Below are 27,310 nucleotides of genomic sequence, written 5' to 3'. Positions count from 1 at the left end.
AAGTACAACAAGCTGGACCCGGGAAGGCAGCTCTCACACCTGCCCCTGCCCGCACCTGCCTGGGATGGGTCTGTCACCTCCCTAGCCCTGCCGCAGCTCTGCTGGCCTTGGGCTGTGCTCTCTCTCGCATCGCTGCCCATGGAGGCCTTGAGAGCGTGGCGATCCTCCTGCCTCAGCCTCCCAAGTGTGTTGGGATTACTGGCATGCACCACCATGCCGGACTGTGGCCTTCTCTGGATAACGGTAGGGGTGAGTGCTTGATGCTCTACCCTGATTCAGTGTTTAGGGACCCAAAGGACACAGCCTGGGCCCCTTCCGGTGAGGTCTCAGGTCTGCTGCCATAGGCCAGCAGGGCCGTGTGCTCGCTCCCCTCTCCCAGCCCTCCTTGGTGCCCCAGTGGCCGGCCCTGACCCAGCCTGTGCGTGGCCTTGCATAGGAGGTCGGGAATGATGTCACTCACTCTTCCACGGATCCCCGCAGAACCTGTGGGAAGAGCCAAAGCATCTTAACAGAAGCTGAGCTGAGTGGCCTGGATGCCAGGCCACGGGCACCTGTCCCTTGCCCCCTGGCATCACCCGAGTGGGCTCCCCATGCCTGTGCGTTCATGGGCATGTGTTTATGGAGGACCTGCTCCAGGTCCCGGTGTTGACGGGGATCAGGGAGGCAGCTCCTTAGCTTTGTTTGGTTTCCAGTTCAGTGTGATGTGCGTTTTATGTTTACCGTGGGGTGTGTCACCTGCGTGTGGCCTGGGGCTTTCAGGACTTTCAGATGCCTGCACACGTGGCTTCTGGGTATTTCTTAGAAACCGCCATGGGGGTGTAGGGCGCCTGGGGGATGGGAGCAATCCCCCCAGTCACAATTTATAATCTTTCACAGGAACTTCATTTTACCTATGGACGGTCTGGACAGCCTCTCTATTTTACAGATGAGAAAACTGAGGCCCAGAGAAGTTAATGTGTGCAAGGCCACCCAGGCAGTTAGAAGCACAGCTGGGCTTAGGAGCAGGGTCCCAGGCCCTGCTCCACTTGTGCCCAGAAGTCACAGGTGCAGCCGGGGGACCAGTGGGCGGCTCTCGATGTGGAGCTCAGGTGGTTGCTGAAGGTGCCCTGCAGGCTGGATCGGGGCCGCCCGCCCTCCCTCTCCCCTGAGCAGGGAGCCCCCTCAGTCCTTCCTGTTGCCGAGGTTAATAAAGGCCAAACTGTTTACTGAGGACTTGGAAGAAAACAGGAAAGCGTGAGGAAGAGAGAAAGATTGCTCAAGTACCCCACTGTCCACTATCAATTACCCCACTGCCCAGTAGTCCGTGGGCTTCCTCCCCACCCTCCTGCCATTCACTGAGCGCGAGTGCAGCCTCTGTGTGGTTCTGTGGCCAGCGTGTGTCCGCTGGAATATGGCGTGAGCGTCTTCCAATATCCCAAACACTCAGATGAGGTGCTTAATGGCGGTACAGTCGCCCGTGGGGGCCTCGGCCTCTCAGAGGCACCGTGGTCACTGGCGGCTGTGTGGCCGGGAGGTCTGGGGGCCTCCTCTCCATCAGGCGTCGCCATGACAGTGCAGCCTCCGGCCGGGCGCAGGTAGCAGACGTGGGAGGCTCCCGAATTGGAACAGTTATCCTGGGAGAGCCAGGTGCTCAGGTGAGCTCCCCGAGGCTGGGTGGGGAGGTGGACGCGGCAGGTGGAGCGTGGGAGGTGGGAGCAGGTGTCCCTGGCGATGCCGCGGGTGTGGGACGCGGCGTCTCAGCTGAGCCGTGTGGTGCAAGGGCCAGCGCGTGGCTTTACTTTCTGCCCACCGGGAGGATGAGCCCCCAAAGCCCCAGAAATCAAGCTCAGGGATTGAAGTCAAATGTGTTGGCTGAGTAGGGGTGGGCGGGGGGCCAGGCGGCAGGAGGGGGCTGATCTCCCAGGAGCCGCTGTCTGTGGACAGGTGGTGGCATGGCAGGAGGGGGCTGCGGGAAGCAGCTTGGCTCCCCGTGGACGCCCTTCCCGGCCACGCCCAGCGCGGCCTTGCCTGCCTGCACTGCCCTTCTGTGGTCCTGGCCTTTCTCCACGTCCCGCTGCTTCCATCTGCTGACCTGTGCGCCCAGTGCCCCTGAGAAAGCTGCCCCGGCAGGGTGCGCTGCCCGCTTCTTCTCCTGCGCGCCTGTGGACTTTGAGGTATAACGCACGCACAGGGAAAGGAGCACATTTCGGACGCGCCGCCCGGGGAGCGGTTAGGACGTGTGTACCGGGTGACCACAACACGGCATTTCCAGTGCCCAGGGCCCCCGGGCTGCTCCTGGCCGGCGCCCCTCCCTCCCAGCGCGTCTAGCAGCATCGGCTCGACGCGTGTGCCTGGGCACGCGCTCCGCTCTCTGGCTGGCTGCTCTGCCCTCCTTGGCTGCGAGGCCCGCCCAGGGGCTTCGGGGTGTTGGTGGTCCTCTCTTTTTTCTTCCTGTATACTATTCCATCATGTCACTCTTTGGATAGTTCATCGTTTATTTATCTGTTCTGCTGCTGCTGGACACTTGGGCTGAGTCCAGTGTTTGGCTGTTGAGAATAAGGCTGTGCTCAGCAATGGCGGGGGGCATGTCTCTCAGTGCACGCGCACCCTCATTCCTTGTGTTTGTGCGTGTGTGCATTTGCAGCGGGGCTGCCCGCTCACAGGCTGCGTAGGACCAGTGGACAGTGCTGGTGGAAGGGCATCAGCTCTACAGTTGGGCTGTGTCTCTCTTGTTCCCATAGTAGGTGCTCAGTGAAAGAATGGTTGAATTTTCTGGGTGTGGTGGTACAGGCTTGTAATCCCAGCACTCGGAAGGCTGAGGCAGGAGGATCGTTACAAGTTCGAGACCAGCCTGGGCTACAAAGTGATCAAGGCCAGCCTGAACTGCATAGCGAGACCCTGTCTCAAAAAGGCATTAAAAAAATAAAAGGATGGTTGAACTTTTGTACCGGTGTGCGTTGGGTGTCTGGCTCGGCGTAGCTGAGATAAGCCGCCACGGAGGAAGTTGGTCTCCCCGGCCCCACCGTCCAGGCGGGGAAACTGAGGCTCCTGCAGAAGGCGGTGGAGGGCAGCGCCTCCCAGTGCTAGGTGGCATGAGTCTGCCGTTGCTTGCTCTTTTTCAGCTCGCCCACTTGCCTCTCATTCGGACTCGTATTCCAGTCCGGGGGCCGCTGAATTAAATCTCGTGGTGACCCAGTTAGCTCCTGACCCAGCCAGCTCCTGAAGGATCCTTCAGCTTTCGTCATCTGGAGCCTGTGCCCCAGAATCAGGGACAGCCGTGCTGGGCGAGGGCCGCTCGTATGCAAGGCAGGCTCTCTTCCGGCGTGGCTGACCATTATACTTGTTTTTACCTTTGTGGAGTCCCTCTGCGTTGAGTGTGGCCACCCCCGGAGGTGTCAGCCTGGCCACTGTCACCTGATGTTCTGAGTGACAAACACGATGCTCAGATGGTTGGTGTGAGGTGTCCGGGTTCCTCCGGACCCCAGGCACCTCACTGAGAAGGCTGTGCTCCTCAAGCTGCGGTGTTTTAGGTAGGCTGGGGCAGGTGAGGGCTGGAGGGAGGCCAGAAGCCCTGCAAGGCTGGCCCTGCGGCCCCTTGGGAAACCGGAAAGGCTCTTTCAGCCCATTGATTGACTAAATGGTCTGTGAGAGGCCAGAAAGGTTTGCCAGCGTCTTGGGGCAGCCCCGGGTCAAAGTTCACCTCCAGCCCCCGTGGCGGGTGTCCGCTGTGCTGAAGCCGGATGCCCGCGGAGGCCGGGGAGAGGCTGCAGTCCAGCGCCGCCCTGAAGTCCTGCGCTGCCATTTACATGGGGAGCCAGGCATGTGGCTGGGCAGACGGTGCGGGTGCCTTGATATTTTAATTGAAGCCTAGAGACACGGTTGCTCTCTCTGCTGCGCTAACAATGTACGGAATAAATAATTCAGCGGTGCCTGTGTTGTGCCTGCTGTCCTCGCCCGTGGGGGCGGCCACACGCGTGCTCACACACGCAAGCTGCCGGGTGGGCCCGGAGCTGCTGGCACGGGCTGGTGGCTGCACCGGAGGCAGCGTTGCCGGCTCCGTTCAACCCTGTGACTTGGCTCTCCCCAGCCACCCCTGAGCAGAGATTAGCAAAACGCGGGCGACTGCTCCTGGGTGCAGCGGTTAAGTGGCACTTAAAGGTCCATTTGTCCTCCGAGCAGCCCGAAATGCCAGCGCCCTGGAGGAAGGGACCCTGTTAATGGCATGCTTCCGGGCTGTGCGCGAGCGAGTTCCCTGTCACTCAGCAAGTATTTTTGGAGCTCTGGGTTGGTGCAGGAGACTGAGCAGTGGGGGCCGCAGAGGTTGCCAGAGCGAACGAATCTGGGCGCTTCCTGGCTGGGGAGGAGCAAGGGGCACGTGATTGGTCACTGCTCCAGTGGGAGGTGCGGGGCGGGCTGGGGCTCAGAGAGAGGCAGTTCCAGAGGGGTGCATGGCATGGCTTCCTGGAAGAGGTGGCCGGGGTCTTGCAGGCACAGAGGGAGCCAGGCCAGCGCTCCCAGCACAGAGAGGACGGGACCTCTGTCACGTCAGCGCTGTGCACGGGCAGAAAGGTGGCTGCTGAGCAGAGGGAGCTCGGGCCTGGGTACTGCCGAGTGGCGTGTGGCTGAGCTTGGGGTTAGAAGTATTCCAGGGCAAGGCTCAGAGAACCATTAGGAGACGAGGGAACGGTCCAGACTGGAAGTGACAGTGGCTCTAACATGGTCTTAAACAGAGAGACATTCATCCATGCAATCTTGGAGTAGCTATTTTTTATGCACCAGCTGTTGGCCCAGGTTGTGGTTGCATCAGTTGACAAAAGCCACACAATCTTTGTGCAGTGGAGCAGATCTCATGGAAAGCAAGGGCCGTGAACACGGTTAGTGATGATCCAAGTGCTGAGGGGTCGGGGTTTAGAGAAAGTTCAGGGAAAGAAGGGCTCTTTGTAAACGAGGCAGCGGGAGAGGGCCTGGGAAAGGGGCTTCTGAACGGAGACCCAGGTCAGTGCAGCAGGGAGCCAGGCACTGGGTGGCATTTTGCAAGGCAGGTACAGGCTGTGCAAAGGCCCTGAGGCAGGAGTGTGCGTGGCCCATTTCAGGAACGACGGGCTGTTCAGGAGCAGGGGACAAGGTCGCAGGGACTGGGTCAGTGGGCCTTTGTGGTTCCTGAGGAACCGTGATGTTGAGTTCAGGAGCGGTGGGTGATCTTTGGAGGGTTTTAAGCAAGGAGATGCCCTCTGTGGCTGCCGCATGGGGGGTAGCAGCATGCCGGGCAGTGCCCTATCTCTTCTCTTCCCTGCTCCTCCCCCTTGCCCTAGGGGGTCTCAGGCCCCAGCCCTGCTCCACAGAAAGCCCCAGAGGTGTCTGGGACCTTGGTAATTCTGCAGAGCCTGGTTCCTCTGGCTCTTGACCTTCTGCCACTGCTGGGTGGACCCTGCCCAGGGCCCTCTCTGAGCCTGTTTTCCTCACCTGTAGAGAGGGTGTTGTGACAGATGTCCCCCTCTTGGGGTGACATGCGGTCCCAAGGGAGGAAGGCACTTGGGATCACAGCTGTGCAGCCAGTGAGTGGATGAAGGCGCTGACTTAGGGTGGACGCTGGGCATAGCTGCTTAGGGAGCTGTGGCTCCAGGAGGTCCAAACACGGATCCAAACACGGATCCAAACACTGCACGGGAGAGAACTGGGGGGAGGGGTCCAAGGAGGGTTCCAGGGGGCGCTTGGTGCCCTGGGCTGGGAGTAGGGGCTGATTCCTGATTCCCAGGAATTCCAGAGAAACTGGAGGGTGGGGAGCAAATTGCCCCGAATGCGGGGTGTGTTGATCAAGGGGCTCCTTCGGGGGGCTGCTGTACTGGGCGTGGGGGACTGAGAGACTGCCGGGCCACCGCCACGATGCGGTTGTAGAGCCGTAGCGGGCGGGGAGAGGGGTGCAAGGCGGGCCCGTTGAGTTTAACCCTGTTTTTATCGTCCATTGGATAAATAACTTTAAGATGGAAAGTGGGGGATGGACAGGGCGAAGTTTGATTAATTTCGAGCTGGGTTCTCGTTTGTTCATTTTCTTCCTATTCAGCAGGAGATTAAATCAAATTACAAACACTGCCTCTTCCTCCCTGGGCAGGAGCAGGCCGAGGGAGCCATGCTGGTCCCCTTAACACCACAGTCGTTAGGGGCAGCTGGGGAGCAGGGCGGGCTCCCCACTTCTCTAGAGAAGGCCCCTGTTGCTCAGTGAGGGCCCCAGTGGGAGGCCTGGACATAGGACAGGGACAGTGACTGGCTCGGGCTGCTCGCCAGCGGTGTCCATTACCCGGGCAGCTGGGGCTGGAGCCGCAGGCAGGGGGCGGGCGTGCACATCTTGGGGCGCCCTCCGTGCTCCCCCAGCCCACTGCCTCTGCCGTGGCCTTTTCTGCTCCTCACCCGCCACCTCCAGCTCTGCCCCGCCAGGCCGGCTCTCCTGCCCCGGGCTGCCGGGGCCAGCATCCCCCCCTCCTGCTTGCGGGGGCGGCTGAGTTCCGGCCGCTTGTGGGGCGGTGAGGTTTGGGGGGTTCTGAACATTCTTGTGCTCCCCGCAGTGCGCTGTCCGGGCTGCCCTGAGCCTGTGTGCAGAGTGTGCATGTGGAGGTACGTTGGTGCAGTCAGGTGTGTCTCTCACGGTGCACGCTGTAGCCTGTGTCCAGGAAGCCCGAACAGGGTGCAGGGAGCGCTGCACACTGGTCCATGCCTGTGCCAGTCGGGTCCCCGTGTGTGGGGTGAGCGTCCCAAAGTCTCCCGTGTGCCGTGTGCATGGAGTGCACTTGCCTGCCTCAGAGCACCCTGCACGGGTCTCTGTGTGTCTCTGTGTGTGCCCGTGCATGTGTGTGTGCATGTGTGTGTGTGTGTGTGTGTGTACCTGAGTGTGTGGAGTGGTGAAGGCTTGAGTGTGTGTGTGTTCTCTCCGGGCTCGTCTGGCGTCGTGAGCGTGGCATGGCTCCTGGCACGCTCATCGGCATGTGTGATGCCAGGTCCCCACTGGCTCGTACCCCAGCCTGGGTGGGACTCCGGAGCTGTCCAGGCCTCAGCAGCCCTGGGGTGCTGGATGCGTCCCCACCTCCGCGTGGCTACTTGCTGCCCTGGCCCAGTGTGCCGTGGGGCCAGGCCATTCCCGGTGGCCTCCTGACTTTCCCACCCTCAGCCTGCCCTGAGGGACCTCCCGGCCTGGCTGGAGGAAGGCTGGGCAGGGGAGAGGCGCCAGGCAGGGCAGGTGGTGCCAGGGGAGGGCACTGTCTTGAATCTACGGCCCCAGGGGCTCAGCCCCTGCAGCTCGCAGGCTGGGGGCTGCCAGCTCCACATCAGGCACAGCTGGCAGGGGCGTGTGGCACAGGTCACGTAAAGAGGGGGTGAGAGGGGCCGCGGGTGAGGGGCCAGGAAGCGGGGCTACTTTAGGGGGATGTTCTGCGCCTCTCTCAGGTGGGGGAGTTCGATTAGGGAGGCGAGCGAAGTGGGAGCAGAGCCCAGGAAAGTGGCAGGGCGGTCGCCGCTCAGTCCCCAGAGCCGGCAGCCCCCGGAACTGGAGAGGGCTGTGTGCGTGTGGCCAGCAAGAGGCCCACGCTGGACACCGTGGAGGGAGGGGTCCCCCCCTGTCTAAGCTCTCCCCTTCCAGGGGGGCTGGCTGGGTGGACCCCAGAGTCGGGGCTCCCGGGCTTGGCAGTGGGCGTTGGGAGTGGGTGCAGGGCATAGGGCAGCGCTTGGGTCCTGAATGCCCGCTGTCTGCTGCCCGGCAGGCCCCTCCCCACCTCTGGCCTTGGACGCTGCCCCGCAGGGACCCGGTGGGCTGGGTTTGCTGGAGCAGGCTCTTCGTCTCTGGCTTTGCGAGAGATTCAGGGGCCGAGGGCGGGACTGGGAGGAGGGCCCAGTGCTTGGGGGTGCCCCCTGACAAGAGTCTGTGCCACCTCCTCCCGGCCGCCTCATTGTCTGGACAGATGTGCTGGTGGCCCTGGCCCTGGCCGTGGGCGTGGAGCGAGGCCAGTGGCTTTGGTGTAAATCCTAGTGCCCGAGCAGAGCGTGCCTCCTGCAGTCAGCAGGACCCTGCCTCTGCGGTGTGGACAGCGGCACCTGCCTTGAGCTGTCGGGATTAATAAAGTGAGAAGGTGGTGGGCAGCTCTGTCACTGTGCAGTCCGCGGGGAAGGCGGCCTGGTGTGACTTCCGGATGTGCACCGGAAGGAGGTCAAGGTGGGGAGGGGTGGAGGAGTGTAGGTACCACCCGCGGGGAGCATACTGTGGGGACGTTCTCAGCCTGCCAGGGACCGTCCTGTTCCCTACCATGTCCCAGTGCCTGACACACTGTGGGCATGTGGGATGTGGCCACCAAGCTGAGTGGGACACCTGGAGGTCCTACAGTGGAGAGAAGTTGGTCCTGGGCAGGTGTACAAGGGCTGACCGAAAAGTACAGCACGTATTTAAATTTTACAAAAATTTATTATAGTAAGAGACATGTTGTTGTGCATTCCCCTCAAAATACTGCCGGTTGCTTCAAGCACACTTACCCCACTTACTTGCTACTTTTTTTGTTTGTTTTTTTTTGAGACAGGATCTCTGTAGCTGGCGTTGAACTCACTAGGTAGCCCAGGCTGGCCTTGAACTTACACACTGATCCTCCTGCCTCAGCCTCCCGAGTGCTGGGATTACAGGAGTGCTCCACCATGCCCAGCTACGCTTGCCACTTTCTGAAGCAGTCCTGGAAGACCTCTTTCGTGAGTGTCTGTACAAGGCATGGCCACCAGTACAGTGAATGGTGCTGCTGAATGTCATCTAGTGGAAAGGCAGGCTCGTAAAAATAGGTGCATCCTCATCCACTTTGTTCCCCGGATCTGGCACTGTGAGATTTCTGGCTCCTCTACAAAAGAAAAACGACCATGGAAGGTGAACCTGAATTGGTTCAGGACCTGGAGGCATCCAGGACATCACAACTAGACAGGCACGAAAGAGGACTTGTGGACCCGCGTCAGAAAGTGGCAAGTGTGAGGAGACATTTGGGGGAATTGGTGGCAAAGTATCCTGTACCGTAATAAAGTTTTCTTTAAAAAAGTAAGTTCTCACTGCATTTTCCGATCACTGCTCCTGCACCCCACATTGTATCTGCCCCCCAGCAAAAGGTGCTGGGGGATGTTTTGGGGGCTGAGCATCCAAGGAGGCTGCCACACAGGCCCCGAGGGTGTTGGAGGTGTTCAGGCCAACGCTTCCTCTTGGTGGAGGAGTGTGACGAGGATGCCACCTGCGTGTGTCTGGCATGTTCCCGCCCCTGGAGGTGGCCAGGTGCTTGTACCGCTGCCTGTGGAGGTCGGTGGGGACCGGCCAAGTTAACTCCAGGCAGTGCTAACTCCCAGCACACAGTAGGTGCTCAGCAAACTGGAGCCGCAGTTAGAGCTGTCGTCGCGACTGTCAGGTGAGGAGCTGGGGCTGGGTGTCACGTGGCAAGTGGGGGCAGAGGAGGACTCAGGTCCTTTCTCTGTGGCACTGGGTGGCTGGGGACCCCTCAGGGGCCTGGTGGTCATGCAGGGGCAGGAGGGAGCAGGCAGCTGGCCCTGGAGAACCTGCTGGCTGTGCTCCTGGCTCCCCGGTTTCTGCTGGGCTCAGTGTGGTCACAGGAGGACGCTTGCGAGCTGGAGGCCGTGTGTATGGGGGGCGGTCGCATTCCTCTATCTCAGTAGCCACTCCTCGTCCAGCCACGGCCAACTCTCATGGGACCGCAGCACCTCTCTTCTCAGGCTGTGGTCGCCAGCTCCTGTGTTTTTTCCTTCAGTGCTTGAATCTGCTATGGGCTCCTGGCCCAGAACCTGTGCACCTGCTGCCCTCTTCTGCCTGGAATCCTCTTCCTTCCCTCCTCACCTGGTGACTGCCTACGCTGTTCAGCTGTCAGATTCGTGTCCCTGTCTTGGTCACTCTGGCAGACCCACGCTCTCGTTCCAGCTGTCCCAGCCCCGGCACTCCTGGGGTTGTGGTCGTATGGCGTCGGTGTGCATGCAGAGCTGGGCTGTGTCTCCTCGGGGCTTGGCTGTGCCAGGGCAGGAATCTGTCTGCTGCTGCTTGCCGTGGCATCCTGGTGCTTACCAGGGTGTTGAACACGCAGAGGTACGATACAAGGTGTGAGTGAAAAATACGGTGAATGTTTAAGTCAAAAACAGTTTATTACAGTAAACAGATATCACCATGAATGCACCTCAGAATCCCTCCCCTTGCTTCAGACACTTACCCATCATCCTTGCCACTTTCTTTTCTTTTTTTCTTTTTGAGACAGGGTCTCGCTGTGCAGTTCAGGCTGGCCTTGAGCTCACTTTGTAGCCCAGGCTGGCCCCGAACTCACAACGATCCTCCTGCCTCAGCCTCCTGACTGCTGGGATTACAGGCTGCGCCACCAGACCCAGCCTTGCCACTTTCTGAGGCGGTCGTGGAGTCCTCTTTCATGCCTTTAGCTGTGCCGTTGTGGCTGCCGCACCATCCTGAACTGATTCAAAACATTTACCTTTCATGGTCATTTTGACTTTGGAGAACAAGCAGGAGCTGTACACAGCCAGGTCCAGTGAACAGTGTGGGTGAGGACACTGTGATGCTTTTGTGAGCCTGCTTTTCCATGGGATGGCGCTCCGCAGCAGCATTCACTGTGTTTTTGACACTCACGAAAGAGGACGTCCAGAACTGCTGCAGAAAGCAGCAAGAGCGATGGGATGAGTGTGCTGGAAGTGAGGGGCGGCTTCAAGGTAGACGTGGGAGGCCACTGGGGAGGTGGAGGAGCTGTCTGGCAACCAGGGCAGAGTCAGTGAGTCCTGGCTGGATTCTGGGTTGAGTTTCAGAGCAGAGCCCACAGCGTGTGCTGGTCAGTCGAGTCTGCACCTTGGAGCAGGTGTCCAGCACTGTGGCCCAGGCAGTGGGAAGGGCGGCTGGGAAAGTCTTCGGGGGCCCTGGGCTCAGGAGCTCGGTCTGGAGCTGCATCTGGGACTCTCGGTAGGTGGACAGGGGAGCAGGCAGCGGGGTGGGAGCCTGGTCAGGGTGCATCCTCTGTGTCTTGTGGAGTGGGCACTGGGCGAGAACCGGGCTGCTAGGCCTGTGAAGTGGGCAGACGGACGCCATTCCTGGGTGTGAGTGCAGAGGCAAAGGGCCCAGCATTGAGCCTGGGCCTTCTCCACGGAGTCAGGCAGGGGGCAGGACTGGCAGAGCAGGGCTGCCCGAGATGGGATGGGACTGTGCAGGGCAAATGCCACTGGGGTGGAGCAGGTGCCACTGTGGGGGCGGGGCAAGAAGGGCTGGTGGGGGCACAGCACAACGTGGCACCCTGGTGGGGGTCGCCCTCCTTTGCCTCTCCTGGCTCTGCCCAGGGCTCCTCCACGGCAGCCTCCAGAGCCCAGCTGGCTCTCCTCTCTGCCCTCCCAGGCGGCCAGCCTGGCTTGGTCTGGCTGTGATATAAATCACAGCGTGATGGCGATGTGACTTTTATCGGCTCATGTGTTCAATAATGTTAACCCATCCCATTATATCATCTTATATTAGCACAGCACTATATATTACCCGCACCGCACATTAACTCGCCTTGGCGTGCCCGGCGGGCGCTGTGGTTAATTCCTCCAGGGCCCCACCCTGCCCGTCCCCGAGCTGGTCATCAGGACGCGGCGGGAGCGGCGGGCGCGGCTGTCTGTCAGCGGGCAGCTGGGTTTGTGGGAGAAGCTCTTGGATGCCACTGTCACCTGCACAGGCCTCTTCCTGGGAGCCGGGCCCCATGAACAGATGGAGAAACTGAGGCACAGGGGAGGGGGTGGCAAGTTCAGGAGCAAGGACCCCTGCTCCCCCTGGCTGCTTCTGGGCTGTGGTGCCAGGTGGGGAGCAGGTGTAGAGTCCTCAGGGGCTGGAGCCGCATGGACGTGGGTTCACTCCCGCCTTGCCCGGCTTGTGGCCTCACCTGCTTCCCAGCCGCACCCTCAGCTTGCTCCATGGTCCTGCAGCCCCTCTGGCTGTTCCCTCGCTCTGAGGGGCTGCCTCTTGCCTGTCCAGTGCGGTGAGGATCGACAAGCCAGGTGACGTCTGCTCAGACGGCTGCACCCCGCGTGTGAAGGCAATGGGGGCTGCTGATGTCTGTGCGCTTCCTGCCCTCCTCGAAAGCGCTTTATCACTGTCCCCCGGGCACCGTCACGGGGAACTTGACAAAGCCCAGCTCCTCACCACGGCGTCCGCCTGACAGACGGGACCGGAGCCCGAAATCACAGCCTCTGGCTCCTCGCCCCTGGGAACTTGGGCGCTGAGGCTCCATGGGGAGGGGTGCAGGAGCTGGGGCCTGTGGGGCTGCGGCTCAGTCTCCACTTCCCGCCAGGCCTTGGGGCCCCTCCTGCCACCCGCTGCCCCTCTCAGCCTGCGTGTATCACTCTTGACAAGGTGCCGGAGTCAGCATGTAAAACCTGCAGAAATGAGTGTAATTTATTGATCTACATTTCGCTTATGAAATAGGACAAGTGCTGATTTGAGGATCTTGTTTGCTCCCGTGGTGCGTCTGCAACCGCCCTCGTGGTCTTATCTGCCGTCCTGCTCCGCGCCCGCCCGCCTGCGTGGCCGTGCGTCGCGGGCTGTGTGCCCTGCACCCCTCTGCTCTCCTGCAGCCTTGGCTGAGGGCGGTTTCCTGGGCCGCAGAAACAGATGATAAAGGCTTCCTGGGGGGAAGTATTTAAAAGCCTGTTCGTGCACCTGTGCGTTTCTCTTCTGGAAAATGTAACTCAGAACAGGCCTGGAAATCAATCCAGGTATCTCGGTCCCCTGATAAGAGGCTGGGTGGGTGTACAGGGATGATGTGGGACAGGTCCCCAACGCCTCCTTCAGGGGTGCTGTGGACATATCAGGGAGACAGTGCAGCAGGGCCCAGACAGTGAGGGACGCCAGGTCCTGGGGAGGGAGGAGGGAGGTTTTGGAGCCCCGTCTACCGCTGGCCCACTTACCACCATCACGCCGCGGGGTCCTCCACGAAGTATCAGGCCGTGTGCAAGTCAACTCAGCAGCTGACCAGCTCCTCTCGGGGCATGGCGGACAGCCTCAGTTTCCCCGTCCATTTAAGTTACCTGCAGCACTGTGGAGCTTGTTGCTTAGGCAGGGATGCAAGGGACAGGAGTGTCCCCTCCTGTTGCTGAGCGCCTGCCCTGGGCCCAGGCGTGTGAGGGCGCCATGGAGGCAGCTAAGTCCCTGAGCCGATGTTTTTGGGGGCGGGGGATAAGTGGAGTGAGGAGGTGAAGGCAGTGCTTTAGGAAGCTGCTCGTCAGGTGGCTTGGCATTGCCTCGGGAGGCAGGGCAGGGGCCCGAGTGGTGGTAGCTGTCAGAGAGGCCAAGACGGGCACAGGTTGGAGGGCACACATGTGACTCCCACAGACCACCTGTGTGAGCTGGAAGGGCCCTTGCGGAAGGCTGCCGGGGGGCTGCGCAGGAGGGGGGCGGCTGTTCCACTGCCCACCTTGAACCCTTTCCTGGCTGCAGGACACTGGCAGCGTTGCTCTGGCAACTTCCCATTGTTCTTCTGAGACAAGAGAGGCTGCTTGTGGGGTGTGGGCCCCGTAGGGTCCCGGTGAGGGACACAACCTGGCCAGGGGGCGCCGTGGGGAGGGAGGAGCTGCAGGCCCACCCGGGCTGTGGCCTTGGAGGCCAGGGAGGTCAGGGGCCACCTGCGCCACGGCAGCCACTAGAGGGGCTGGGGACCCCAATGCAAAGCTCGGATCCAAAAGGCTTGATGATGGGATTTCTAATTAAATCAATTTCATCTCGTTGGAGAGACAGAGGTTTGCCTATGATAAGCACGAAATTAATAATTATGTTTAGGAATTAGCTGTTCCTCGAAGCGGAGCCATTTACACAACCCTCTGGCGCCCCGGCCCCCGCCGCTGCCCTGACCTTTGTGTTGGGGACAGATGGGCCGCTCCAGCTCACAGGGTGACAGCCAGGAGAGGAAACCGGGCTGGCACACGAACCCGCTGCCCCGGTGATCTGCCTCATGGGAGACGTGGGTGGCCCCTGGTGATGGGAGACCACAGCCTCACCCCACCCCCAGATTCCACACTCGTGAGCGCCGTGTGCATGAGGGGCCGTCTGAGTGAGGGGAGGCTGAGGTTTCACGGGTCAGCTAATGACACTGGCTCTGCAGTGCATCTCCTGGGTTCAGATTCTGGCTCAGCCACTCACTAGCTGTGTGATCTTAGGCAAGTTTTGTAACCTCTCTGTGCCTCAGTTTTAGAAACATGGGGCAGATAAGAAGACCTGCTTCACAGGGAGCCTGTATGATTAGAGGTGTTTAGATGTCTAAAATCCCTTAGGGCAGCTGCAGGCACAGGGTAAACATCTAAGAAACGTTTGTCGTACTGCGGCTGCTGACCGCATATATGTGTGTGAATTCAGTTCAGCTCAGTTCAGCCCAGCAGGCTGGGGAGAGGGCGCCCCTGGCCCGCCTGGCTCTGGGGTCTAGACAGACGAGCGTCCCTTCTCCTGGCTGTCCCAGTGGCAGATGGGCGGGGCCCTGCAGTCCCATGCTGTGGCTCTGGGAATATGTGTCTCCTGGTCCTGGTAGACTGTGCAGCAGAGGAGCAAGGTGCTGGGTGTTTGCCAGTGTCTGAGCAGCACCCACCTTCGGTTGTGTTCATTTCTTACTGACTCGCCCGTGAGATCCCACTCCACCAAAGCTGGGGTTTGTTTTTTTTTTTTTTGGTTTTTCTCCGGTACCGGGAACCGAACTCGCGACCTTGCGCTTGCCAGACAGGCGCTTTTTGCCGCTGAGCTAAATCCCCAGCCCCAAAGCTGGGGTTTGTGTCTGTTTGCCCTGCACCTAAGACAACTCAGGGCACATAGTAGGTGCTCAGTGAATCACTGCTGGTTGGTGCCTGAGCTCCCGAAGGGCGTGGGGGGACCCTGAGTACACGGGGTGGGGGCCTGGTGGCCACAGGAGCAGCTGAGATGGGGGGACCACGTGGCTCCTTTGCAGTGGCCTCTGTGAGCCCGGGTCCAAGGGGAAAAGGCCAGCATCCTGTGGGCATGGCGAAGGTGGCTATTGAAGCGGACGGGTCCCCTGTGTGCGGCCCTGGAGGAGACCCTGTGTGCCCCGGGGACTGTCTGGTCCTCCCTCCCGGGTCGGCTTGTCTTTGGGGTCCTCCGTTCTCTGGGAACTGGTGTTGGGGCTGTGGGTGTGCGAGGCTGCCCCGGGCTCCGTGGGGCTCTCCCGGCTGTGCAGCCCTGGTGTCCTCTGGGGCCCCCGCCCCCCTCTGCTGTGTCCTGCACTCTTTTTTTTTTTTTTGGTTTTTTGGTTTTTCTCCGGTACCGGGAACCGAACTCACGGCCTTGCGCATGCCAGGCAGGCGCTTTTGCCGCTGAGCTAAATCCCCAGCCCCCTGTGTCCTGCACTCTTGTGGCTGCCTTTCCAGCCGCCTCGACCCCTGCACCCTGGCCTCCCTCCTCACTCCACCCTGTATCTCCTCTTCCACCCCCGGCTTTGGGAAAAGCGTGTCCGCACGGCAGCCCTCCTGATCCTCCTCCGTGTGCCCCTCCGTGAGTCCGGAGGGGCCAGTTCCACCAGGACTGCCTGGGCCCCTGTTTTCCTCCCACCTCTCGGGGTCCTTGCTGCGAGGGTCCCTCGCCCTCTGTCCCTGGCCTTCTTCCCTCCCTTCCTCGGTCTCCCTGGCCAGTGTCCCCATGCTATCCGCAGTGGCCCCAGCTTCTGAGGCATGGTGGCCTCCAACCCCACCGTCCCCCGCCCTGCCCACCGCAGACCCACTGCTCCTGTGGCCACCAGTCTGCCTCACTGGGTGTCGTGGCACCTCAGACTGCTCCAGGGAGCTGCTTACCTGTTTCTGTCCCGCCTCAGCCTCCCCTGGACCCATCTCCAGGCCCGATCCAGCAGTCATCGGGCCTTTGTTATAAGGGGCGGTGGATCCCCACCCGCTGAGTCACCCCCAGGCTCCTCTGCCTCTCCCTTGGCCCCACCTTCCGAGTGTCTGCTGCCTCCCTCCGGCCTGCCCGTACTAAGCTGCTCAGCTCCGGGGCCTGAACAGAGCTGGGGGCCGCTTCCTCCATGTCCACCGGCCAGCGCCCCACGGGCCCCACAGCCACGTCCCTCCGCTGCACTAGTCCCCAAGTTTCTAGGGGGAAGATTTGGGCACCGGGAGTGTGAGTGTCACTGTGGGCCAAGGGGAGGGGAGACAGGGCCTGGGGCGGGGAGCTGCGGCTGTGCGGGTCCTGTGAGATGCGGGTGGCGGCTGCAGCTACAGGGGCCTGAGTCTCACCCCTGCCTCGAAGGGCGCAGGGGGAGATGGGGGAGGGTGTCCTGTGGCCGGCAGGGCTGGCGCTGGGGATAGGAGCCTGTGTCTGTCCTGCCTCTGCCTCTGCCCGCCAGGCCTGCGTCCAGGCTGTGGGGAGGAAGGACTTCGTGATGCTCCCCGCCTGGCCGCCTGGGCTTCCCGCCTGTGTTGGGAGGGGGACAGCCTCCGCTTGGTCTCCTCCGAGCTGCGCAGGACGATGGACCCTGAGCTCAGAGGGGCTGTGGGGACAGGACGGCTTTGCAGCGACAAAGAGGCTTCCTGGGGACAGAGGATGGACACATGACCCCCCTGTGACACTGCACCTGCAGCCCTAAGTGCGGGCTGAGCCACTTCACCTGCCTGGTCTGTGGTTGTCCAGCTCTTTGTGGAAGTGGAGGCGCCCAGATGCTGAGGGAGGGAGAGAGAGACAGAGAGAGAGACAGAGAGAGAGGGAGGGAGGTGTCTTTGGGGACCACCAGTCCAGGGCCACCCTCATGCTGCGGGGTGGACGGGATCCGGGCAGTGGGTGATACGGGAGCCCTGGCTGGGGCCATCGGCTTGGCTGACAGACCCGCTTGGCCTCGGGGCCTGTCTGTGCCCCGTCACAGGGTCCCCCACCACTGCAGGGGCGTGTGAGGGGAGGCCATGCGGGGGTGGGGAGGGCTGTGGGGGCCCATGCCGGCTCAGACGGGCGAGGTTGGTGTGCAGGGTTTGGGGCTGGCCGGGTGGGTGCCAGCTGCTCCCTCAGCCGTCCCTCTCGCCCCTAGATCCCCCAGATCAGCTATGCCTCCACGGCCCCCGACCTCAGCGACAACAGCCGCTACGACTTCTTCTCCCGCGTGGTGCCCTCGGACACGTACCAGGCACAGGCCATGGTGGACATCGTCCGCGCCCTCAAGTGGAACTACGTGTCCACGCTGGCCTCAGAGGGCAGCTACGGCGAGAGCGGGGTGGAGGCCTTCATCCAGAAGTCCCGCGAGGACGGTGAGTAGGGGACGCGGTGCCGCAGCTGTGGCCCGGAGCGAGCGCTGCCCGCCGGCCGCTCCCTCGCGGGGCTCGGTCTCTTCGCTGAGCACCAAGTCTGCCTGTGGCCTCCCTGGCCCGGGTGCCCCTGCACGCGGCTGCGGGTGTGGCGGCGGGTGCAGGGACTGCCCGTGCCTGTGTCCCTCATGTGGAAGCCCTCTGGAGGACGAAGGGAGTGTGCGTGGCCACGGGGACGAGGGCCCGGGCGGCCCAGGGCAGGCTCTCGGGGAGGGTTGTTGGTGAGACGGGGCAGCTGGAGGCCCTGAAACAAAGCTGTCTGGGCTGAGGAAGGGGCTGTGGGCGGCGCCTCACATGTGCAGGGTTGTGCGGCTTTGGGCCGCCTGCGTGGGCTGTGGTAGCAGGGGTCCCGAGGCGGCAGGGCGGGGGACAGGGTTGATGCACCTTCTCGCTCTTTGTGGCCCAGTCCCTGTGGAGCCATCTGCCCCTCCTGGCCCTGGCTCTGGGGTCTGCTGCACCGCCCGGCCTCAGGACTCTGATTGTGTCCCCCAGCAGTTCTGTGTGTTGGAGGCTGGCAGAGGTGGCACCGTGTGGGTATCACCATAAACCCCCAAGCCCTTTGACTGTTCCAGGAAGCCACTTGGGTGCCTGCAGGCATGAGGGGTGGCGGGAAGTGGGGTGTGAGAAGAACACGAGCACAGGTAGGACCTGTCCCACCTCCAAGCGGCTGGAGCGCAGCCCCTGCTTCTGTCCCCTGCAGGCCTCGTGTGCTCCCTCTGCTTCTGTCCTGCACGGCCTGTACCTCTCGCCTGCTCTCCTCTGCAGGGCTTGGGGACAGAGGTGCCGGACAGGGATGGGGCAGAGGGCCCAGTCCTGGCTGTGTTCAACCCCTGCCCTAGAGGACCCAGAAGGCGTCCCCAGGACGCACGTGGGCCCCAGGTGCTCAGCACCCACTGCTTCTCGTGGGCGGGGAGCATCTAATCAGGTCTTGGGGAATTACAGACAAATGCAGCCTGCCCAGGAGTTTTAAGAAGGTCTGCACAGTCCGGAGAGGAGAGAGCCCGCTCTGTGCCCTCCTGCCCCACAGCCTGCCCAGTCGCTGAGAGTCTGGCTGCCACTCACAGGGCCCTGTGTCCCCAGGGGAGAGTTACGGTGAGGGCCTGGGGCCGGCTGGGCTGTCCTGTGCAGGGACCCCCGCTGGCTTCCTGGCCCCACCCGCTGGAGGGGCTTTGCTTTGGGGGTGGCTGAGCTGGCGAAAGCAGCGAGAGCAAGCCGCGCTGCAGCTGGCCAAATTGAAATCAGAATTGAGTGGTGGGTAGAAAGGGGCCGCTGCACCTTGTAGCCTAATCCCTGCAAAAGATTAAAGATGTCTTGGCGTATATGGTATTGATTCGTCCTCTGAAGTATAGATCATCTGCTGGCAGCTCCGAGGAGCGTGGGGGTGGGGAGCGGGAGGGTGCTCGGGCAGCTGGGGGCACACGTCGGAGGGGTGCTGAGCAGGTCCTGGGGCCCCCTCGGCTGGGCTTTTTATGCTCCAAAGGGTATAATTATGACCATTTTATAGTTGAGTTGACTGAGGCCAAGCTGGGACAGGTTAGAGAGTGCCCAGGTGACCCCTGGAACGGCCCAGCGCTGACCGGGGCATTGGCGTGGGGCTTAAAGGCAGTCCAAGAGGCATGGGGGTGCACACTTGTGACCCAGCACTCTGGGAGGCTGAGGAAGGAGGACCTCATATGAACTCAGCTGGAAAGTTTAGTAACTTAGCAAGATCTCCTCTCAAAAAAAAGAAAAAAGAAAAAGAAAAAGAAACAAGGGACACCCAGCCCCCGTCAGCACCAGGCCCTCACCTGGTTCACTCACGCTCTCCCCTGTGGCCCCTGCTTGTGCCACGCTATCGCCAGTCCTGGTGACAACCCTCGTGTCGGGTGTTTTCGTCCCTGTTTGACAGGCGGGGAACCGAGGCTTCGAGGGCACAGCTGGGCGGGAGAGGGCTGGGGCAGGGCTGTCTGGTCCAGGCCGCTGGTGTCACTCGCCACCCGGCTCACATCTCAGAGACTGCGTGGCTCCGGCAGGGGGCCCTGGGCTCCAGCGTGGCCACGTGGCCTGGGAACGTCGCTGAGTCTCTTTGGGCCCAGTGTCCACTTCTGCGAAACGGGGCAGAACCAGGTTGTTGTCAGATTGAAAGGCGCTGCTGGTCCCTGAACCTGAGCCCGGGGGTCAGGACTCAGGGTGTACAGACGGGGGGACAAACCACGGGAGCGTGGGCCAGCCTCGCTCTCCGAGGGCAGTGGCGGGGTCCAGAGGCGCCAGGGCAGGATGTGTGCACGCGTGTGTTCGTGTGTGTGTGTGTGTGTGTGTGTGTGTGTGTGTGTATGTGTGTTCACATGCGGGACGACCACCTGCTTCGCCTGGAGCCTTCTTCCCTGAGGCCAGGGCTGGACTGGGAAGCAGAGGAGTCCTCTCCGCTGCGCCTGGGTCCAGGAGATGAGGCGACTGAGTCACGGCGGAGGGCGAGGCGGGCGGGCAGAGGTGGCTGGAGCTAGCACTGCTCCTCACGTGTCCTGCAGGCCCACGTGGGCACTTGCTGGGGCTGGAGGCTGGAGCATGACCCGCTGTCACCCTGCAGCTGTTCCCCACCCGTGCGGCCTGCTCTGAGCCTCAGTTTTCTTGTGCTGGGGCTCCCACTTGACAGACCAGGAAATCCCGGGTCAGGGCTGGTAGGGGCTGACTCAGGTCACGCGGAAGCAGCGGCGTCTGGGCCCTGGCCCTCGTGTGGTGACAGGTAGTTGGTGCCGTGGGTAGGGAGCGTATATGGCGCCTCCTGCTGACCAGGCCCTGCTGGCCTGCCTTGTCTGTGCGCCCTCGTTCAGGTCACCTCCCTGGCTGTCAAGACAGCTCTGTGATACAGAGGCCAAGCGGAGGTCAGAGGTCACACAGCTGGAGGGGAGCAGATGGCCCCCATCCCTGGGCTGCGCCACGTCTGGTGCATGGGACGGGAAGGACGCAGGGGTCGCTGGCAGAGCCTGTCCCTGCAGGTGAGGGTGGTACACCTGGGCACACCCGGGTCTGGGCCCATATGGCCCAGTCGGAAGGAGCCTGTGCTCTGGCCTGGCCCTACTGCGTCCCAGGCCCACTGATATTCTGAGACCCCGGCAGCCAGGCTGTTGGTCTGAGCCCCAGCCGCGGCTGCCTGAGTGCCGAGTGGTGATGACGATTTCGTGGGTCTCCATGCTGGGCCAGGAGTGGTGGGCGCCAGGTGCCTGGCTCAGGAAAACCTGCATGCTGGCCCTGGGCCCGAGGCCCATCTGGCCACCGAGGCTCTGCATGGGTGGGGCGTGGGGGCTGGGAAGTCTGTGGAGTGGGGGTGGAGCTGAGAGTGTTGGTCCAGGCTCCACACTGCCCTTACTACTGCCCCTACCCTCCCATCGCCTCCTCATTTCTGCTGTAGTCACGCAGGCCTCCTCATTCCTGAAATCACCAGGCCCCAGCACTGGCTGCCCTGGAAGCTCTTTCAATGATATCCATGGGGTTCACATCCTCTGACACTTAGGTGTCCCCTTTTCAGAGAGGCCTTTCTGGACACCATTCATACCAGCACCCTCTTCAGCCTGTCACTGTTCTCCCTGGGCCCTGCTTTATATTGTTTTATAGTGCTGGACTCACCTATTTTTATTTGTCAGTTTATGGTCCACGAGGGCAGGAGTTCTGCCTGTTTTGTTCTCTGTTGCTTCCCCACATAATAGTTGCTCAATAAACATTCACTGACCGAGTAATGGGTCACAAACTCCCTCTTCCCACGCTGGGGCTTTCACAGCCTCCCTTGGGCAGATGAGGCTGCAAGGGTGGAGGATTCTGGGTTAGGTCAGGCTGCCCTGGGGAGCCCCACGAGCTCCCCGCTGTCCCCAGCCTCTGACACACTGGGGACAGAAGTCCTTTCAGAGGCAGCAGGCATGGCCTGAGGCTTTGGAGGGTGTCGCCACTGTCAGTGTTGGAAACGGGGGGCTCACATCTCCCTTCTCACTATTGTGGGCACTGCCTGCCTGGGGGAGGAAGGGTGCAGCCCTGTCCACCAGCGCGGGGTACCCAGCTGCCCCCGGCTGCAGGGTTTGTTCTGCGCTTGCTGGGCACCATGCGAGGTTCCCTCCCAGCCCCGCACACAGTGGCACTCAGGGGGCCCGGCTGATGACCCAGGGCAGGGCGTGAAGTGCCAACTTCAGGCTGCAGATGGGGGCTGCCAGGCGGGGCAGGGTGGGGGCAGGGGCTCGGAGGAGGCCGTGTGGGTGAGGAGCAGGCAGGGACGGGCGGATGGAGCGGGCCAGCGGGCTGCCCTGTGCTAGAGGCCACGGCCAGGACGGGTGTGCCGGGAGGTGGAGCTTGGGGAATTCTCCACCTAGCCCGTGTTCAACTGCTTTGGCACTTGGGTCGCCCCTGCCCGACGACCCTGGTCATCTCTGTTGTTGCCCCTGCAGGCTCGGAGCCCCAGGCGTCGCCCCTGCTGTCAGGGCCTGGGCCCAGCATCTCCTCCCTGTGGGAGGAGAAAACTCCCTTTGCCTCTTCTGCTGCCCCCGGGGGACGGGACCAGCTCGGCTCAGGGCCCTGCCCCCGACCCCCGTCACGCAGTGGACCCCAATAGACGTTTGTGCTGTGAGCATGGTGGCTCTGCCCCTCTGGGGCCTCCTTCTCTCACCTGGCACGGGTGCAGGGCACCAGCCAGCGACACAGGGTGGGCATAGCGCCTGCCTATGAGCAGGGCCCCTTTTGTCTTGTCCTCAGCCCCAGACGCAGGGGCGGAGGTTCGCCAAGAACTGTTTCTTCGGGGTGCCTTTCCAGAGGAGGGTGGGGAAGGGACACCCTCTGGAACCGAGACCCGTCCTGTCCTCCGCTCCCCGTCTGCCGCCTGTCACTGCCGTGGGTGGAATTTCAGTGGGCCTGGCGCAGGCGCCCCCTGCCGAGCCTGAGGCCGCCACGCACCAGCGGGGGCTTGTTGCTGGGGCTGGAGATTGGCAAGGTGTTGGCATCCGTGTGACGGCTCGGTGACGGCCAGGTCAATCCTGTCCCATCGCAAAGATGAGCGCTGCGCCAGCCTGGCCCGCCTCGGGGACTTCGCCTGTCCGCTCTGATTTCTCTGCTGATCTGGCCTGTGGCAGGGCGCTGACACCTCCTGATTCTGTGAGTCCCCAGGGCTGGGTGTCGTCAGGCCCCGCCGCTGCGCTCCTGTCTCTGATGTGCACCTATCACGGCGGGGACGGGCTCCTGTGCCCTGTGCCTTGGCCTCCCGGCTGACGGGGCCGACAGGAGGAGGGCGTCCGAGGCTAAGCTTTCTCGCTGTGACTCTGCATCCTTTCCCTGCTGGAGGGGAAGCCACCTCTTCATGCTCTGGCCCCCTTTCCGAACGCCTGAAGCTTCCTTGGGGTCTGGGTCTGCCCTCTGTGACCTTGAACTTCGGAAGCCCATCCTTCTGGGACACAGCGTCCAGCTCCTCATCTGTAAGACCGGGATGGGGCCCGGTGCTGCCCCATGGGCGCATGCATGTGGCCCCTCCACTGCCGCCTTGTCTTCCTCGGAGTCCCCAGCCCCTCCCTGAGCCCCTGAGCTGGAGTAGCCTCTGCTCCGGCGCAGCCCCGCACCTGCCTGGCCTGCGTCACGGCTCCAGAGTCTCCTTCCGCCTTGGCTCACGGGTTTCCTGGCACTGATTCACGAAGGATCAGACCAGAGGCTGCCAGGTCCCTGCCTCAGCTGCAGCCGCTGCACAGACCTGGAGGCCCCGCCCCCTTTTTAGAGGCGACAACTGCGGCCCAGGCCTCCCCCAGGCAAGCAGGGTTGGGAGGCGAGATGGCCAGGCTCCACCTGCAGGTTCTGCGCAGAGCCAGGGAGGAAGAGGACAGGGACAGCGTGCTGATGGGGACAGGTAGTGAAGGGGGCTGTGGTTTTCCCCTGTGGTCTGAGGCTTATAAGACCCTGGTAAAGCTGGGTGTGGTGGTGCATGCCTGTAATCCCAGCACTCAGAAGGCTGAGGCAGGAGGTTCGCTGCAAGTTCGAGGCCAGCCTGAGCTACGTAGTGGGACCCTATCTCAAGAAACAAAAACAAAAACAACAACAAAAATGAAAACAAAGCCAAATGTAAAATAAAACAGACCCAACCCCCAGCACTGTAGGAGAGAGAGAGAGAAAGTGAGAGAGAGAGAGTGTGTGTGTGTGTGTGTGTGTGTGTGTGTGAAAGGTGACTCAGGGGTCGTCAAGTCCATGTGACTCTTGTGTTCCTGGGGACCGCAGGACTCCGGCTGGCCCTGAGCCTGTCCGGGGATGTGGCTGGGAGGAGGGTCGGGGCCCTCTTCTGTGGAGTAAATGTTGAGTACCCACTGTGTGCCCCGCCGTGGGGCTCAGCAGCCAGAGACCCTGAGGGGCTCCCGCTGGGGAGCAGGGCACAAGGCGGCCCGGTGTGCGTAACGCCTTGCACACAGGTGCCAGCTGGGGCACTCCTGCCGGGCAGAGCGGAGTTGGGGGCCGTGGGAGGAGCCGTGGGCCCGGGCTGAGCACCACCTCGTGCCAAGGCCCTGAGGTGCAGCCTGCCTGGCCCTGGGGCATTCTCGGGAGGAGGTGCGGGCTGAGTGAGGGAGTGGAGAGGAGCGCAGGGCACGCGCGGCTGTGATGGGGCCTGTTTTGCTCCGATGGGGGCGCTGAGCGAGAGCAGAGGACTGTTGTGCCGTGCCGTGCAGGGACACAGCTCTGACAGCTCCGCGGCTGTCCCGTAGGGATGGCTGGGGGCCCCGGGCTGCCGGGAGGCTACTTCCACACGTCCAGCAAGCGGTGGGGCTAGTGGGATCGCCCCAAGGCTGGGCGCCCAGCCAAGTGCTGACGGCGCCCCCACCAAGCCGGCAGCTCCCCCTCATTTTGTTAGCAGTCTCTCTTTTATCCGAACCTGTGTGTGTCTGGGCAGCGCGGTGAGCGCTTCTGCATCCAGGCAGGGCTGGGCACGTCGCGACCGTGAGCGGAGGCTTGAGGCAGGTGTCCGCAGCAGCCCCCGTGTCTCTGCCCGAATGGGGGACAGGGCAGGCGTCTGCAGGGGACCCAGCCGCAGAGCGTGGCAGGCAGGGGCCACCCAGGCGGCTCACCGTCCCCAGAGCCACCGCGACCTTGGGCAGAGCCACTTGGGCTCTTGGTTGCTCTTTGCTGGTCCTTGTAAGATGACAGCGCCAGCTGAATCAGCGTGAGGAAGGTGGCGCGAGGTGGCTTCTCCTCTGCCGCCTGCTCCTCTCCTCCCCGTGCCGCCTGCCTCGTCTTGCTGGAGACAGAGCCATCATACGGATATTCATGCAAATTCTCATTTTTAATGAGCCAGAGGAAAGCTAACGATGTCTTGGGGCCCAAGGAAGGCCTTGGGGTGGGGGTGGGAAAGCAGGACAAAGCGACACGCGGCGGAGGACGGGCGGGGACCTGACGGCAGCAGGGCCCTCCTTGCCCAGCCCACTCTGCACAGAGAGGGGACAGCCCAGGAGGGGCGTCCGAGGTGGGGGGGAGCGGCAGGGAGAAGGGGCCCGTGCAGGGGGCTCTGGCTTGTGGGGCTTGCTGTCCTTATCTGTAAACTGGCCCTGACACGCAGTACCTGAGTGGGTGGGGGCAGCTGATGAACGCAGATTGGACGGTGGCAGCTGGGATGGGTGGGCAGCAGTGTGGAGGGACGGGCTGGAGGCCTTCAGGACGGCAGGGCAGCTCTTAGTGAAGACACTACCCACCCCCAGCCCATCCATCCACCCACTCGTCTGTCTGTCCATCCATCGCTTCATTTCTCAGCACCCAGAGTGCTTCCTGGGTGACGTGAGACAGGCCAAGCCTCTCATCTGTCCTCTGCGCTGTGCCCACGTGCAGGGCTGGCCCGGCCCTGGCACCCTCCTGCGGCCACTCCCTGCTGCTCGCGACAGGCCTGGCGGCCCCTCTGCTCTCTGCCTCGTCCCTGTCACTCTGCTTTCAGGTCTGACCAAGCCAGCTTCAGGCTTTGGGGCTCTGAGCCTTTTCCCAGCAAGCCACGGGGCCTGGGGCCTTTTGGGGACAGGAAGAGGCATTTTTCCGGCTCCAGGGCCACATCCAGGCCCGAACCTTGGGTCCCAGGCAGCCCAGCATCTGCAGACGTCCTCGCTGGTGTTCTGGGTCAGATCCTATGCTCCACCGAGGCCAACGGGCAGAGCCCGCTCACCTCTGGACTTGGTCCTCCATCCCAGGCATGGGTTAGCAGTGCCCCGTTTCCCAGCAGAGGAAGCTGCTGCCTGGTGGGGCAGAGGGATCACCCCAGTTACACCCAGGCCAGGGCTCCACCCGGCCCTGGCCTCTCCCCGACCCTGGGCCCATTGCTGTGTTTCCTGGGCCAGGGCCCTGCTCTTCTGCTATGGAGGAGTGGCTTGGAGGAGCCAGCGCCTGGCCCCCTCCCTGCCCTGGAGAGCGGGGTGGGCAGCTGGCGTGGGAGAGGGTCCAGGGGGACTTCATTACCCAATGCCCGTGTGGGGGTGGTGGGGGCTGAGCCTGCCGCTGGCGGGGAGACATGCTTGGCCTGCCTGCGTAATTACATCTCAACATTTCATTTTGCTTGTCAGTTTCCAATTCCTGGGGATGTGGGCTCCTAAATATTTCATCCCGGCCTGCAGCCGCCGGCTCCTCTCTGGCCAAACCACAGCCCTGGCTGTTGGCCTCTAACCCTCCACTTCCCCCGCAGCCTGAACCCCGACCCCTGTCTGGAGCGCAGCCGGCCGGGGGCCACCTTCACTGGGTCTCTGACCCCACCCGAGTCTCCACCACCCGCCTGCTCTGGCTCCTCCTTCCTGTGTCTGGGCGGAGAGGCTGGCAGACAGCACAACTGGACGTTGGGGTCCGCTCAGGCAGCAGCGATCGGGCACCGCCTGTGTGCCTGGCTTTCTGCTGGAACTGGGGGAGTCAGGAGTGAGAGCGGCGTGTTCTCCCCTTGAAGGGGCTCACGGGCTGATGGCAGAAACCAACATCACTGTCATCACAGCAGGCCCAGATGTCCTCCACATTCTCTTACGAGGAGACAAGATCCAGAGAGGGTAAATAGCATGTCCAAAGCTACACAGCGTATTGGTCAGCTTTCCTGTTGCCAGGACAGAATGACTGACGCCTGCAAACCACAGGAGGAAACTTTCATTTTGGCTTGTGGTTTCAAAGGGTGCGGTCCATAGCGGGCTGGCTCCAAGACAGAAACGGCCTGGTGGAGAACAGCTGCTCAACCCTCGGCAGCCGGGAAGCAGAGAGGGAGGAGGGAGGGGCCGGGTGGAATGGCACCCCCATCCCGCGACCTGCTCCTCCAGCAGGCCCCGCCTCCTCACGCGCACTTAGCTATGAAACAGGAGTGGACGAATCCGCTGATGGGTGCAGCGCCCCACGATCCACTCACTGTCTGAACGCCTCCCTTGTGCTCGAATTAGACTCTGGAAGGACAGTTTAGCTCTAAAATGTAATGCTGGAGCCGGGCTTCGAACCCCAGCACGGGGCTCCAGCCCTGTCTCAGCAGGTGGGTTGCAGAAGGAGCCGTGGGCCGCAGGCAGAGGGGCCGGTGCCAGCAGCGAGGGACAAGAGAGTGTGTGGAGCCCAGCACACAGCCTGTGCTCCCTCGTGGGTGGAGTGGGGTATTTCCTAGGGACAGAGCTGGGGAGTCAGGCTGCTTGGTGGAGGTGCTGGGCAGATAGGGGTCGGGAAGGGCACCACTGGCTCAGGGTTGGTGCCGGCAAAGGCTCAAGGCTGGCACAGCTCTGGGTGCTTTGGAGGACGTGGTCCTGCTGGGTGGGGTGAAGCTGTGAGGGGGAGGAAAGGACCTAAAAGCTGACATGTGACTTCCATGCCTAGGTTGTCGCTGGAGCTGGGGAAGAGTGCCCCCCCAAATCCAGGGCTGGCTGGGATGACCTGGACAGAGCCCCTGAACCACACTAGGCATTCTGAGCTTTGCGTGGGCCTCAGGAAAACCCTGTCTCTCTTTGTCTTTTTTTTGCTATCAGGAATCGAACTCAGGACCTTGCACTTGTCAGGCAGGCACTGTGCCACTAAGCTATATCCCTGATCCTCTCTTTTATTATTTATT

The 27,310-nt window shown here is 62.1% G+C and overlaps 1 protein-coding gene and 1 long non-coding RNA gene across 3 annotated transcripts in view; one reads left to right on the top strand and one right to left on the bottom strand.

Moving 5' to 3' along the window:
- Grm4 (glutamate receptor, metabotropic 4) overlaps positions 1–27,310 on the top strand; it is a 90,307-nt gene that overhangs the window by 28,696 nt on the left and 34,301 nt on the right. For both annotated transcript variants that reach the window (XM_013516709.1, XM_005389511.2), the window contains exon 3: positions 17,016–17,232. In XM_013516709.1, coding sequence (XP_013372163.1) covers positions 17,016–17,232 — 217 coding nt within the window. The remainder of the gene's footprint in view (positions 1–17,015; positions 17,233–27,310) is intronic.
- LOC106149065 lies at positions 12,415–13,474 on the bottom strand. Its single transcript, XR_001234999.1, has 3 exons — positions 13,425–13,474; positions 12,919–13,046; positions 12,415–12,636 (listed from the first exon to the last, which is right to left on the bottom strand). It is a non-coding gene; the product is annotated as an uncharacterized LOC106149065 (long non-coding RNA).

The sequence above is a fragment of the Chinchilla lanigera genome, unplaced genomic scaffold (assembly GCF_000276665.1).
Source record: "Chinchilla lanigera isolate Chin_1 unplaced genomic scaffold, ChiLan1.0 scaffold00036, whole genome shotgun sequence".
Taxonomy (NCBI): Eukaryota; Metazoa; Chordata; class Mammalia; order Rodentia; family Chinchillidae; genus Chinchilla; species Chinchilla lanigera.
Note: the sequence above shows the minus strand (reverse complement) of the source record. Positions and strands in the feature narration are given on the sequence as shown.